The sequence below is a fragment of the Ordospora colligata genome, assembly GCF_000803265.1.
Source record: "Ordospora colligata OC4 chromosome Unknown contig_04, whole genome shotgun sequence".
Lineage (NCBI taxonomy): Eukaryota > Fungi > Microsporidia > Ordosporidae > Ordospora > Ordospora colligata.
Window position 1 is genome coordinate 130,041 of NW_014575404.1, and position 13,108 is coordinate 143,148.

At 38.9% G+C, this 13,108-nt stretch overlaps 8 protein-coding genes across 8 annotated transcripts; 4 read left to right on the plus strand and 4 right to left on the minus strand.

The window, feature by feature from the left end:
• Nucleotides 1-13: 13 nt before the first annotated feature.
• Nucleotides 14-889, plus strand: M896_041110 (putative dolichol kinase; the record flags this gene model as incomplete). Its single annotated transcript, XM_014708470.1, has 1 exon — nucleotides 14-889. The coding sequence occupies one exon, from the start codon at nucleotides 14-16 to the stop codon at nucleotides 887-889; it is 876 nt and encodes a 291-aa protein (XP_014563956.1).
• Nucleotides 864-1,511, minus strand: M896_041120 (Rab11-like GTPase; the record flags this gene model as incomplete). The annotated part of the gene is made up of 1 exon (XM_014708471.1): nucleotides 864-1,511. The coding sequence occupies one exon, from the start codon at nucleotides 1,509-1,511 to the stop codon at nucleotides 864-866; it is 648 nt and encodes a 215-aa protein (XP_014563957.1).
• Nucleotides 1,512-1,604: 93 nt separating this feature from the next.
• M896_041130 (vacuolar protein sorting-associated protein) lies at nucleotides 1,605-8,822 on the plus strand (the record flags this gene model as incomplete). The annotated part of the gene is made up of 1 exon (XM_014708472.1): nucleotides 1,605-8,822. The coding sequence occupies one exon, from the start codon at nucleotides 1,605-1,607 to the stop codon at nucleotides 8,820-8,822; it is 7,218 nt and encodes a 2,405-aa protein (XP_014563958.1).
• A 194-nt stretch (nucleotides 8,823-9,016) lies between these two features.
• On the minus strand, nucleotides 9,017-9,922 carry M896_041140 (PP2A-like phosphoprotein phosphatase; the record flags this gene model as incomplete). The annotated part of the gene is made up of 1 exon (XM_014708473.1): nucleotides 9,017-9,922. The coding sequence occupies one exon, from the start codon at nucleotides 9,920-9,922 to the stop codon at nucleotides 9,017-9,019; it is 906 nt and encodes a 301-aa protein (XP_014563959.1).
• Nucleotides 9,923-10,165: 243 nt separating this feature from the next.
• M896_041150 (mitotic phase inducer phosphatase) lies at nucleotides 10,166-10,945 on the plus strand (the record flags this gene model as incomplete). The annotated part of the gene is made up of 1 exon (XM_014708474.1): nucleotides 10,166-10,945. The coding sequence occupies one exon, from the start codon at nucleotides 10,166-10,168 to the stop codon at nucleotides 10,943-10,945; it is 780 nt and encodes a 259-aa protein (XP_014563960.1).
• Nucleotides 10,946-11,059: 114 nt separating this feature from the next.
• Nucleotides 11,060-11,611, plus strand: M896_041160 (peptidyl-tRNA hydrolase; the record flags this gene model as incomplete). Its single annotated transcript, XM_014708475.1, has 1 exon — nucleotides 11,060-11,611. One exon carries the CDS (start codon nucleotides 11,060-11,062, stop codon nucleotides 11,609-11,611), a length of 552 nt encoding a protein of 183 aa, XP_014563961.1.
• A 326-nt stretch (nucleotides 11,612-11,937) lies between these two features.
• Nucleotides 11,938-12,528, minus strand: M896_041170 (putative 6-phosphogluconolactonase; the record flags this gene model as incomplete). Its single annotated transcript, XM_014708476.1, has 1 exon — nucleotides 11,938-12,528. The coding sequence occupies one exon, from the start codon at nucleotides 12,526-12,528 to the stop codon at nucleotides 11,938-11,940; it is 591 nt and encodes a 196-aa protein (XP_014563962.1).
• Nucleotides 12,529-12,627: 99 nt separating this feature from the next.
• M896_041180 (ribosomal protein L22) lies at nucleotides 12,628-12,984 on the minus strand (the record flags this gene model as incomplete). The annotated part of the gene is made up of 1 exon (XM_014708477.1): nucleotides 12,628-12,984. One exon carries the CDS (start codon nucleotides 12,982-12,984, stop codon nucleotides 12,628-12,630), a length of 357 nt encoding a protein of 118 aa, XP_014563963.1.
• Nucleotides 12,985-13,108: the final 124 nt, after the last annotated feature.

Here is a 13,108-nt window from a genome sequence, read left to right on the forward strand (position 1 = left end):
TATTTCAGATCACATGAAATGGGTTTGTTGCATGGTTGACTTATTGGCTGAAGTAAGTGCATTGAATACACATGGGAAATCATTCACTGCATTAGAAGCTGCTACAATACCTGCAATTGTGCAATGTATAGAATTAAGACATTCAGGTATGTTTTTTCAAGGTATAAAGTATGCATTTATTTGTAACTCCAGCAAGAGCATACTTGACAAGATATCTGATATACTCATAATAGCTGATGTTTATGCATACATCAATCTTGTTTGCATAAGAATCTGTTCTGAATGGATCGCAGCGGCAAGAATGTTGGGAATATCATGCATGTGTGTAATCATACAACTTGCTTTTCCAGCAACGATTGGTACGAATTGGAGAAGAAAGCTATTCCATGTCTGTGCGTTTTTTGTGTTTTACAAGCAGGACGAATTGTCTTTTGTACTTGCAGAAGGTCTTCTTCTACTAATGGCGATTTTATCGTCTTCAAGGTACATCAATACGCATTTAATAATGTTTCTTAGCAATAACGATCGTGGAGCAACTGTTGTTTCTCATGCATATCTCCTTGCTGCGTGTGTATATCCCAGGCTGTTCATAAAAGATGAAGAGTATGTATGCTCGTTAATATCGATATGTTTTCTAGATACAGCGGCTTCAGTGACTGGACAGCTACTTGGGAAGAAATCAAAATCCATCTATGGCATGGCTTCAGGCATATTGCTTGCATTAGTAGTATATTTTATTCTCTATGGAAATCACATTAGAATGGAATACTTTTTATTGATTGGGTTGGTCGAATACATTGCTCCTATTAATGACAACATATCTATACCGGTACTTTCTGTGTTATACTTCAGATTCATGCGCTTTAATTCCAACAGCATCCTGCTTTAGATTCACGGGCTGGGTCCTTGAGACATTCAGTATCAAATTTAGCGCTTTTCAGTTTTTTCTTGTCTGCAGTGCATCTTTGCATCTTTGCTCGCTTGTGGATTGCAGACACCAGCTCGAAGAATGCCTCTTTGACATTGTCTCCAGTCATTGCCGATGTTTCGAAGAATGAAAGGCCGTTTGCAACAGCCTCGTCTCTTGCAATTTGTGTATCGACCTCTCGCTCAACCTCTAGGTCAGCTTTGTTTCCCACAAGCATGATTGGAATGTCGTTTGGAGAGAAGTCTCGGAGTTGTGACAACCACAGGTCTGTTGCCTTCTTAAGACTGTCTTTGTTTGTTGTGTCGTATACAATGACTGCACCCGATGTTCCTCTGTAATACGCCTGCACTATTGCCTGGTAGCGCTCTTGGCCTGCTGTGTCCCATATCTGTGCCTTTATGACATCGTTGCCTATCTTAAATGTGAGTGTACCAAACTCTACGCCTATTGTTGCCTTTGAGTCGTGGATAAACTCGTTGCGAGTCAGCCTCGAGAGCAGATTTGTCTTTCCTACGGCAGAGTCTCCAATTAATACGATTTTGAACAGGTAATCGAAGTTTTCTGATCGGGAGGCCATTTGCATGAGTAAATAAACATAAACATCTTATAACTAATAATGCATACAAAACGATACAAACCTGATTGTAGTACATGGAGTGTTTGTTTTGATCCCTAAATGCTCAAGAGGATTCTCTTGAGGATGTTGAACAGGGTGCTCGGCAGCTATGTTGAGAACATAGACAGGCACCAGATAGAGCTTGGGATATTCAAAGGACATGTCTCAGTCACGAATCTCAGGATCAAGCCGTGTGTGATATCTAGGATCTTCAAGGGAAGGGTGATCTGCAATAGTATTGGAAAGCTTCATATTAAGGTTCCATGGAAGAGCTTTAACAGGCATCCTGTTGAGATCCACATCCGCGATGTTGAAATTAAGCTTGGAAAGACAGATTTTTGCTGGTGCTTTGCAGATGGAGGACTGTGTCAGGAATGTAGTGCACTTGAGGTGTACGAGGTCATGAGAAGACTTGACCAATTGAATCTTTTTTCTGACGATGACGGCAATTCGGTTTTGTTTGCAGACCTGATGATTGGAAATGGGCCTCGTGTATTAATAGAAAACATAAGCATTGAATATGTGAGTGGAGTGCCTATGGGCATTAGTATCAGGCAGGCTTCATTCAATGCAAAGCATATCAGCAGTGAGGAGTGCAAAGGCAGTAATCTAAAGAGACTTGATATTGCTGGAATTGAGACGACTGGGCTTCTAGCTATCATCCAGCCTTTTGATGTATTTTCTATAATAAGCATGATTAATGAAAAACCTTGCATTGAAACACGCATTAGTGAGCTTAGCATCAAGACAAGACAAACGGTTGTTCAAGAGATCATGGCCAGGGTGAGAGATTATGAAGATGATGGCGTTAGATGGAAGCTTTTTAGAATGCACGATGAATACAAAATGCTGCTCAAGATGATAAGGGATGCGAATGGGCTTAATCAAATGAACGATGCTGTGGATGATGATCAGCCTGCCATCATCAGAATGCTTGAATGCCTTGTTAGATTACAAATCAGAATAATTGAGTCGAGAGGCGTATTGATTGATGACATACCTGATCTAGTGGTTAAGGTCAGAGAGTACACAAACCTTTTAGATAAACACGAATTAACACAAAGAGAAATAGAAAGGAAGAATGCATATGAAAGAGAGATGTGCCTTGAGCGACTGCTGAGGATTAGAAGGATAAGGTCCAATCGATTGAAGAACATGTCATGGAAAAGTTTGTTCTATGAGCAGAGTATCCATGCACAAGAAGGAAACCCAGTAAAGATGCAGTTGAATGTGCTTCTGGAAAAGTGTGTGTTTGAATTTGTTGATGATGAGGGACAAGGTGTTCTGATGATACTTTCTGAAGTAAGTGCCAGCTCTAAAGATTTTTTATCAGGATCAAGTATGAGATTTAAGGTAAATGAATCAAAGGGATACTTTATTGATGCACGCAAGAATGGACATGAGCCTTACTGTGAATTGGCGTCTCATTTTATTGAAGGTAAGTGTGTTTTAGCATATGAAGGAGCTGAAATGTGCCTGAATGGATATATAAACCGATGGATGCTATATGGATACCAAAAGGAGTTGATTCATGTACTTGGTATGTTTGCAAGAATTGTGAGGAATGCTTTACCGCCTTCATACATGGCTTATGGATTTGCTCGTAGATTCCGTGTGAATGTGAAGATAAGGATGGTTACTGCAGAATTTGACATTCTGAGACTGATTGATGCAGGAGAGGGCAAACGACATAGTGTAGTGTCTGAGAATGTGAGTGTGTCATATCTGGACGATTCAATAGCTCGACGAAGAGTTGGGTCGTTGCGCATATCTTCTGTGATTGCAAGTGTGGCAGACAGTGTTACTGAGGCAAGGATACCGCTTTCCAACAGCATAGAGGTAAGCGTATTGTATGTAGATGGAGTTTTTTATGTGAAGACGTCGATGATGGACTTGTACATGCATGAGGTGCCTGCTGGAAAGGCTCGAGATGGAATGATGTTTCCTTCAGGTTTTATTGTTCCTAACTTTGAGGTGTGTTCCGACACTATAAAGATCAATGTGAGCGAAGGTGTTATTGAAGTGGAGAAGGCAAGGATTGGAGGAAACGGAGGAAGCTTGATGTTTTGGAATGTGTATGGATTTAAATTAGTTGATGGAGATGGTCGAAGAGTGTTTTGTGTGCCTAAAATGAAGATGAGTGTGCGCTTACATGAGTCTGTTTTTGTGGATGTTGAGTACCTGAGAATCCGTGGAGGGTATACAAGAATGCTGAGGAAAATGAATGTAATGATGGGAGGAGGATTTCAGGGATTGAGAGTTGTTGTGAATATTGAAAGATTGAGGATTCGATTGAGTGGGAGGAGAATGCAGTTGAAAATTGATGTTGATGAATTCAAAGATGGATATGTGAAGAAAGTGACAATATGGATGAATGCCAGTATGTTATGTGTAAATGGATTGATTTATGGGGAATCATTGAGAGGTGATGAGGTGAAATTGGAGTTTAACAAAGAAGATTTGTATAAGCTGATGAAAGTTTATAAATTTGCCTGGAGAATATATGGAGCAGGATATGTGAAGGAGTATAGTATGGCAGGGAAGGATGTGTGGATAAGGAATGTACAAGTGAATTTTGAAGGATTGGTGATACGAATGCCTGAGTTGAATTGCAAGGCTGGAGAGTTTGGAATGAATGTGATGCCGATGAGTGTGATTATCTATGAAGATATTGGATCTGAGTGTTGTGATCAAGGAGTTGCTTTTGAGCTTGTTGATGGATTGGTATTGGGAAATATCAGCAGGATTAGTGTGAAGATACATGGAGAAGTAAGCAAGAAAGTTGTGAATGCTTTTGCAAGTATGCATGGATGTGTGATGGAGATGTTAGATGAGGTAGAGATGAAAGGGAAGGATACAAAAATCCATGGTTATAATGTTGACAGAGATGTAGAGATTATGCTAGATACATGTGTTTGGATAACATCTAATCAGGATAGATTGAATGTTAATGGTGTATTGATGGTTAAGATGAATGCTAATCGCTGGGATGCAGAAGTAAGTGTGCTGGAAATGAAAACAGAAGATATGCATTCGGTTAGATTGAATGGAATACACGCTGCTAATGAGGAAGGTAAATTGCTAGTGTGCTGTAAGAGGATGGATATTGGCATTGAAATTCATATGATTGCAGGTGTATTTTATGCATTTGCAGATGTATGGATGTATAGTGAGATACTTGATAGTAAGTTGGTTTTTTTTGAGATTATGAATGTAAATATTGAGAATGTAATACTTTGCTATGGAAACAACATTCAGGTAATAAAGTTAAGAGAAGTTAGATATGATGGAGGATGCAAGATGTACTACAAGACTGCGTTTGGAACAGAAAGTATAGTGGAGTACAGGAAGAGGAGGGGAAAGAAAGGAGGGTTTGTGCTGAGTGTGCAGGGTGGATGCTGTGATGCAAGCATGGCTATTGACACGATGTGGATGTTCCTTCGAGATTGCCTGAAAGCTTGTGAAATTTTGAAAATTGAGGCTCATGGAGAAGAAGTTGGAGTGATTATAATGGGAGTGGAAGGATTGATGTATAAAGGATTGATGAAGATTTGTGTGCCTATTGGGTATCTTAAGATTGATAGAGAGTTGAAATTGAGTGGCAGAGTTGTATGTAGTACTGAGATGTATGAGTGTGATAAACGAAGGTTTGTACCTGTTGTTGAGGAAAATGTTTATGTTATTGGTGGTGGATGTGATGGAGTAAGTGTGAATCCAGTGAATAGATTGAGGGTTTCGGCAAGCAAATATGGTTTTGAGACGATTTTTGATGTATTTCAAGGATTTACAAAAAACAAGATGGGATATAGAAAGGTTCGAGTAAAAAATGTAACTGGAATGATACTGATAGCTAGTGTAATGAGAGGTGATTTGAAAGTTGAAGCAGGTGAGGTTTGTGATCTTGAGGTTTGGAACTGTGAACAGGGTATAAGAATAACTAATGAAGAAGGAAGTAGTGGAGGATATTTAGAAGTATGTATTGGACAAACAAGTATCGATATTGATGGGCAAAGGTGTATTTTGAGTGTTGATCAGAAGGATGATTTGATTATTGTGACGATTGTCCATTCACTGACTGTTGTTAATCAGTGTGAATTGGCAGTTTGTGTAAGGATAAGGTACTCAAATGAGCATGTGGTTGAGATTGAGATGCAAGATGGAGCGATGCATACTGTGTGTTTATGTGGTGACTTTGTTCTAGAGATAGGACTTGGAACAAAATATAATGTGATTGGAAGAATGAATATGGGAAATGTAGAGCAAGGGATTGGATGGAGATGCATGATGGATAGAGAGATTAACGTTGGAGTAGATATTTTTTCAAGGAATGAGAGTGTACCTGGCTTGGTGATTATGATTGTATATCCTGTTTTTGAGATAGTTAATAAAGCAGGGTTTGCGTTGGATCTTGCGCTATGGACAAATGAAAAGCACGTTGTAGAAGAACTTGAGGATGGACTAATCAGAAAGAATATTTTATTTAGTCTAAGTGATGGAGAAAGCAGAAATGTATATGGGATTGATGCAAGTGAGTATTCGTTGCTTAGTGTACTTGATGTAGAGAGTGGAAAGAGTGCAAAAGTGTTTAGTGAAGGAGAGCTTATTAGAATGTGGGGTAAGCGATTGATGATAAAGAAAGAAAGCTGTGTGATTGATGAGTTTTTTGGAAAGCATGATCTTATGTGCAAGACCAGGATTGTCATATGCCCATACACTGTGGTAATCAATAACTTGAGTAGGGATGTAATGATTAATGGATGTGTGTATCAAAAGGGAAAGACATGCGCAGATCTAATACTGACAATCCGTGATATGGAGATTGGCGGATATAGACTTGATGTGCCGATTGCTATAGATAAAGTGTGTATTGCTGAGGTAGTATTATTGAAGAAGACAGTGGGCGCTGATGATTTGATGATTTGTAATGATGTAAAGCAGGTGAATATGAATACAGAAAAAATGGTGAATGAATTAGATGAGGATGCAAGAAGCCACAGTAATGATTTGATAGATGTTCAAGGGATTGTAAAAGGCAAGGAATGCAGAATTGGAATGCAACCTAGACAGATGAATGTTATTGTTGAATTCAGGCAAATTCAAGAAGTAAAAGAAATTGAGATAAGACACGCATGTGTGCTTGTAAATAACACGAGGTTCAGACTATTGATAGTGTCTGAGAATGAGTATTTGAATGTGGAAGCAAAGAGTACAGGCTTTATGAAGATGATATCAGACGGAATGTTTCTATTTGCAGCAGAAAGTGGGAGTAGAATATACATGAATGGAGAGAATGTGTATGTTCCTGCAGATATTGTAGCGAAGAGACACTTCAGTCTTAAGGTTTCAGAGAATGTGTTATTCGGTATCAGTCGGATGATGGACAATAAGCAGCAGATATTTACTGTGATAGAGGAAAGTGAATGGCCTTATGCAATATGCAACAGTACACAGCTTGAAGTGAAGTTTGTTCAGGACCGTGGGATTGCAGAGCATGTTGTTAGCAGCAGGAGTATTTGCTGGTATGCATTAGAAAGTATGATGTTTGAGCCGATTATTGTTTTGGAGATATACGGAACAAAGATACCGATTCAGTTGAATAAGAATGGAACCTTAAGGATTTCTGCAATAACTGTATGTGTATTTGAGACAATCAGATGTAGGGTTGTACATATATGTGAAGACTTACAAGACTTAAGGAATATTGGAGCAAGTATAGTGTTTGATGCAGCTGAGACGAGTATTTCACTTATGGATGTGGAAGGTACAGAAGTATTATGTGTGAATTTAGTGAATACAAGAATATTGGTGAAACTTAGATATGGAGTTGTGCACTTACTTGGAGAAGCATTTGTATATGAGAATTTTGAGGTTGATTTACAGGTTGGCAGTGTACAGATCGATAACCAGGCACTGTTCTGTGTATTTCCTGTGATTGTTTATCCTCTTAAGAAATCCAAACGCATAGGAAGACGAAGAATAGAAGAAGTCTTTGCATCATTAAGATTTGAAATAGATAGATCTGTGCATTGTATTGCGGTTTCTGAGATTCACTGCAGTATCAGAGAGTTTGCATTGAATATTGAAGAAATGCTTGTGAAGAAGATTGTGAAAATATTTGATGTTTATGAAATTCATCGATATGCACAAAAAACGAATGCACAGACATGGATCAGAATATCCAGGATGAAGATTGAACAGATGGAGATGAAGATAAACTTCCTGAAAGATGTAGAATCAGGGTTTGTCTCAAGCGTGCTAGGTTTTTTGATAAACAGCATCAGTGACTTTTCTATGGAGATAGACGGAATGTGGGAGGATGAAATGCATACGTCTACTGACAGACTTATCAACATGATTAGTGATTTTTATCTTGCACAGTTCAAGAGCAATTTATGCAGAGTTTTTGCACATCTTGATATTATTGGAAATATTGGAAGTCTTACTGAATCGGTGTCAATGGGTATGAAGGGATTGCTTGCCGAGTCTGTGTCTGGAGGTACAGGCACTACACGTGGGATTGTAAGGGGAGGAAAGAGCCTACTGAAAAACACAGTTTTTGGAGTTTCTAATACGGTTGGAAAGTTTTCAAGAAGTGTAAGTGCTGGTGTCACACTTGTGACGTTTGATGCACAAAAAAGAAAGAGCATATGGTGTCCTTATACTCATGATGGCAACCTTATGGTACCGAGCAAAAACCACAAAGGTGTAGTTGCAGCAATATACAAGGAAACTGGTGGATTGATTAAGGCAATATCGCACGGAGTGACAGGAATAGCAACTGCTCCTATCCGAGGAGCATCACGCGGAGTTTCTGGGGTTATGAAGGGACTGGGTAAAGGTTTTATTGGTGCATTTACCAAGCCAATTGTTGGTGTTGCGGATCTTGTTGCAAATGTTTCTGAGACCATAAAGATGTGTGTTGATGGAAAAGTACTTAGAATTCAATATCCAAGACCTTATATTGATGAATATGGATATGATGAAGGCCTGTGCCAAGGATTTTACATATTCTCGATGATGATCAAAAGATCAGCGGAGGAAAGATTTATTGATGCGTCATTTGGTACTTTCAATACAAAGTGCCAATTGATACTGACAACAAGGAGACTGCTGTTACTAAACAAGAGTGATATGTTGGATGTGTGTGTATCTAATGTGGATGTTGATGAATCCCATTATGTTATAATTAGTGTGTTTAAGGTCAGTGTAGAAAGAGCGTCTTTCATCAATTCCATAAAGCAAATGAAAGAAAATCTCAGTCTAATATCCACTGGGTAATAGATTATTTTTAATCCAATTCAAATGTAAAGTATATTTAGTTTATATAGAGTCACAAGCCTTATGCAAGCATAGAAGTTCATGCTGTGCGCTAATGAAATAAAATCATGTATATAATTCAAATTATCTCAATAATAAACAACACAATAACAAGTTCTAATAAGTTTAGTTGTTGATAAATCGATCTAGGTGATTCACAGGAAATAGTCAGGAATCTTTGTGGATACAAGCATCTCCACTTTTGTTGGAGACGGCTCAAACTGGGTAAAGCTGTATGATCCGTATTCATCCATTTCCATTAGGGTAGCGAGATTGCCGCATCTGTAGCAATAATTCGGTGCACTGAATATTGTCACACATCCTTTCTCATGGCTCCAGTTGTATCCATTCATCACCAGCTGGTGTGCCCTACATATCATCTTCAATCCGTTTCTCTCGTTAAACGATTCAGTTATATCTCTTCCAAAAGTGTATCCTGCTCCTCTGGGTGATGGGCCCCATCCAGGTCGTTCATCAGGATCAGACCAGAGCAGATCACACATAGGCCCTTCGTGAGGCACCTCAACCTTCCTGTCAATGCTCTTCAGCTGATCTAGAGTCTCAAAGGATGGACTTAGTCCTCCATGACAGCAGAATGTGTCGTTGCCAACAACCGCTGCTACAGGCAAGTAATCAAAAAGATCTGTGAGGCTTCTCCACACTAAAGATGTTCCATATTTTCTGACACACTCATCGTAAAATCCATAAACCTGTGTTATCTGCCTGCTCTCGTGATTACCTCTCAATAGCCACACCCTGTCCGGATACTTCACTTTCAGGCACAGCAGTATTGAAATTGTCTCGACTGAATGGTATCCTCGGTCCACATAATCCCCCATAAACAGAAAGTTTGTGTACGGCGGAAGACCTCCTACCTTAAAAAGCTCCATCAGATCGTAGAATTGCCCATGTACATCCCCACATACAGTAACAGGTGCCTTTACACTTACCACATTCTCTTCTTTCATGAAAACTTCTGCTGCCATCTCACAAAGGTGTTTTATTTCCAGCTCAGTCAGTAGGCTACATCTGAACAGCTTTTCAAGATAATTCTCTATCATCTTTCGTATTGTTCCGGGGTTCAAATATTTTCGTGTTTGATTGTACGTTTCACAAGGTATGTCTTAAGTATTTTGATGACGTTTTCTGCTACTTGCATCATTGATACTGTGTTATTTACTTCAGCTAGAGTATTTGCCTACAAATTGCTGTAATTGCATAATCAAGCATGACAATGATTGTGTCATTAATTTATGTCGTAATGAGTTTATATTGTGCGTTCTGTCAAACAACACCCTGGACGGATGGATGGCCTGTTGTTTGCCTCGAGTGAGAGTGATGCATGTATGTTGCCGACCGATTCGATGTGTTCCAAACCATTTAGGGAGTTTTTTTGGTCGTCCAGTGATGATGTACAGTTTGAAGGACTTGGAAACAATCCGTTTGAGGAGTCAAGTATGCTTGAAGAGAGGCTACCTAAGGGCTCATTAGAAGAGGTTACGAATAGGGGGAAATGCACACATAAAATGAGAAAGATGGATAGAATAACATCGTTTGCATCTACTATGAAGAAGAAGCAAGAAGTCGATTTCTGGAACGACTTTGGAAGTGAAGAACAGGCTTCCCTGCCTACCCTTGGATATGGAAAGAGTGACAGCATCCAAAGAATATCTGTTGATGTTGCAAAACAGGTGATTGAGGGTTTATATGATATAGAGTACCAGGTTATTGATTGCAGGTTCGCATATGAATATGACGGAGGGCACATAGTTAATGCAATAAACATAAGCACATCACGAGAGGTTGCCACATTGCTGAGGAGTCCAAAGGTGCTGATTTTTCACTGTGAGTTTTCCTCAATAAGAGCACCGAGACTTGCACAGTGCCTTAGAAACATGGATAGGATGAAGAATCCATATCCGCGCTTGAGTGTTCCTGAAATATATGTTATGGAAGGAGGATACAAGAAGTTTTACAGGAAGTATCCTGAGATGTGCAGTCCACAGGGATATGTTGCTATGGATGATCGAACACACAGGAGCCTGTGTAAAAAAGATAAATTTAGAGTAAATAAAAGATACTAGAGTTTTAAATACATATGAATTTGTGTATCTGATGATGTGGCGTTTGGGATTGTTATCAAACTTTGATGAATCATGTGCTATACAACATGCCCTTGTATGCATAATGAGTTTATCATGTCGATCATATTGACTTACAGATCAGTCATTGGTTTGCTAAAAGATTCGTTCAGTGGGGCAAGGAATGTAATTGTTAGCAATATGTTGCTGATTCTAATCACATTTGTAGTGTGTGTAGGTATGAAGCTTTTTGTTGACTTTATTTTAGGATACCTAGCCATAACTACAGATAATGAAAAGAATAGTGGATGCGTTGAGAAGGGAGAGTATGGCTTGGTTATAATAGTGAATAGCGATTACAAGATGGAAAAGGGAAAGGTGCTTTCTCAAGTGTGCCACGGGATGTCTAAGGTGATGACATATTTGTTCAGAAACAATGAGTTACGAAAGGAGTGGAAGAGGAATGGAGAGGCAAAGATCGTGTTGAAGGGCAGCAGTGCTCAAATAGAGCAGATTATAAAGGATACGGAATTAAAAGGGATTCGTCACCATGCTGTGTATGATGCAGGCAGAACACAGGTGCCTCCAGGAGCAAATACGGTTGTAGTTCTTGGACCTGCGCTTCGAGATCAACTTACACCAATCTCAGGACATCTAAAGTTGTATTAGGTGTACATGAATGTTATGTGATTGTATAAGATAAAGTTATGTATCATTGGATTATATAAAATTATTTAAGATAAGGCTATACTTGATTGCATATGATAAGATATAAATACATCCAGTTTAACCATGCAATGTATTCATCATTTCTAATATATCGAGATATGAAGTGAATTGGTAAGCATCATTTATTAAATTTTATTGATTACATTTGTTCTATCAATACTTTCAATACAATCCCTAAATATAATGGTATTTTCATATAATCCGTCATTCATCTGGTACATATCCGCCAACACTCATCATTTATTGAATGACACTGCATAACTCAATCATCTTTTCAATATAACAACATAATCCTTGTTGATTCTTGCCAATATGCTTTTATCAGGCTGCTCAATCTTCTTCTCCTTGCTACCAGGAACTACAAATATCAGCTCCTTAACCTTTTCATTGATGTACCTTGGTGTAATAGTCACTCTTTTGGGTGACACTGTAAAATCTCCCTCCAAAGCAGTCACATAAAGCAAGGAATCAAGTTCAGGGCATTCAGGCAGTAAAGAACAAATATGTCCATCCCCACCTATCCCTAGCAAACATACATCAATCACAATCCCATTCAGAACATTTGCGTATTCAATGGCAGCTTTCTCCAGTGGCACAGATGTGTCTATCGGATGCACTTTTGCATTTATTCTGTTCAAGAATCCACAAGCTGCTGTATGATTCAACTGCTCCTGATCTTCTCGCTCATCAGAGTAAAAAATATCCCATTTGGACGTATCCAGCTGCTCGTACCTGCAATCATCAAGACACTTCAGTATAGAGCCTCCTGAAATCATCAATGACAAACACTTGCCAGAATAATACCTGAGAATCTGGTAGATTTCCTCATTAAAGTCATTAGTAAACAAAACACTCATTCAAAGGGTAGAGCCTATGCACAAATCAACATATTTCAATTCATACTCATAAAAAACATTTGAGTTCTCAAACCAATAAAATTAAAATAAATCATCAGTTTATTCCTGTTCATTGCTCTCTTCATTGATATAACGGAACTCAAATCCATCATCGCCCTTTGCAAAAACTTTCACAAACGAGAGCAACCTCTTCATGTGCAAAAACCTTTTTGCTTGCCACTTTAATCCTTGCTTGCCAATAAACCCGCCGGTTACTGACACCTCAACAACATTTCCGGTCACTGACACCTTGAGAAGGTTCTCCTTCTTTCCAATCCTGCATTTGATCTTCTGCTGTAGAAACGCTTGCATCTCAGTAGGTGAAATCAAACTGTCTTCAGCTGGCTTTGTGCAATCAACAAAAAACTTCCTGGTGCTTCTCCCAGACACACTGCAAGACGCATTCTCCTGCTTCATGGGGTAAAATTTTTGGTTTCCAATGAACAAGCCACCAATTCACAAGACTATTTGCATAACTATCTTATCATTAGTAAATCATTAGTCAATGCACATGCTCTTTATGCAGATCCATTATGCTAAT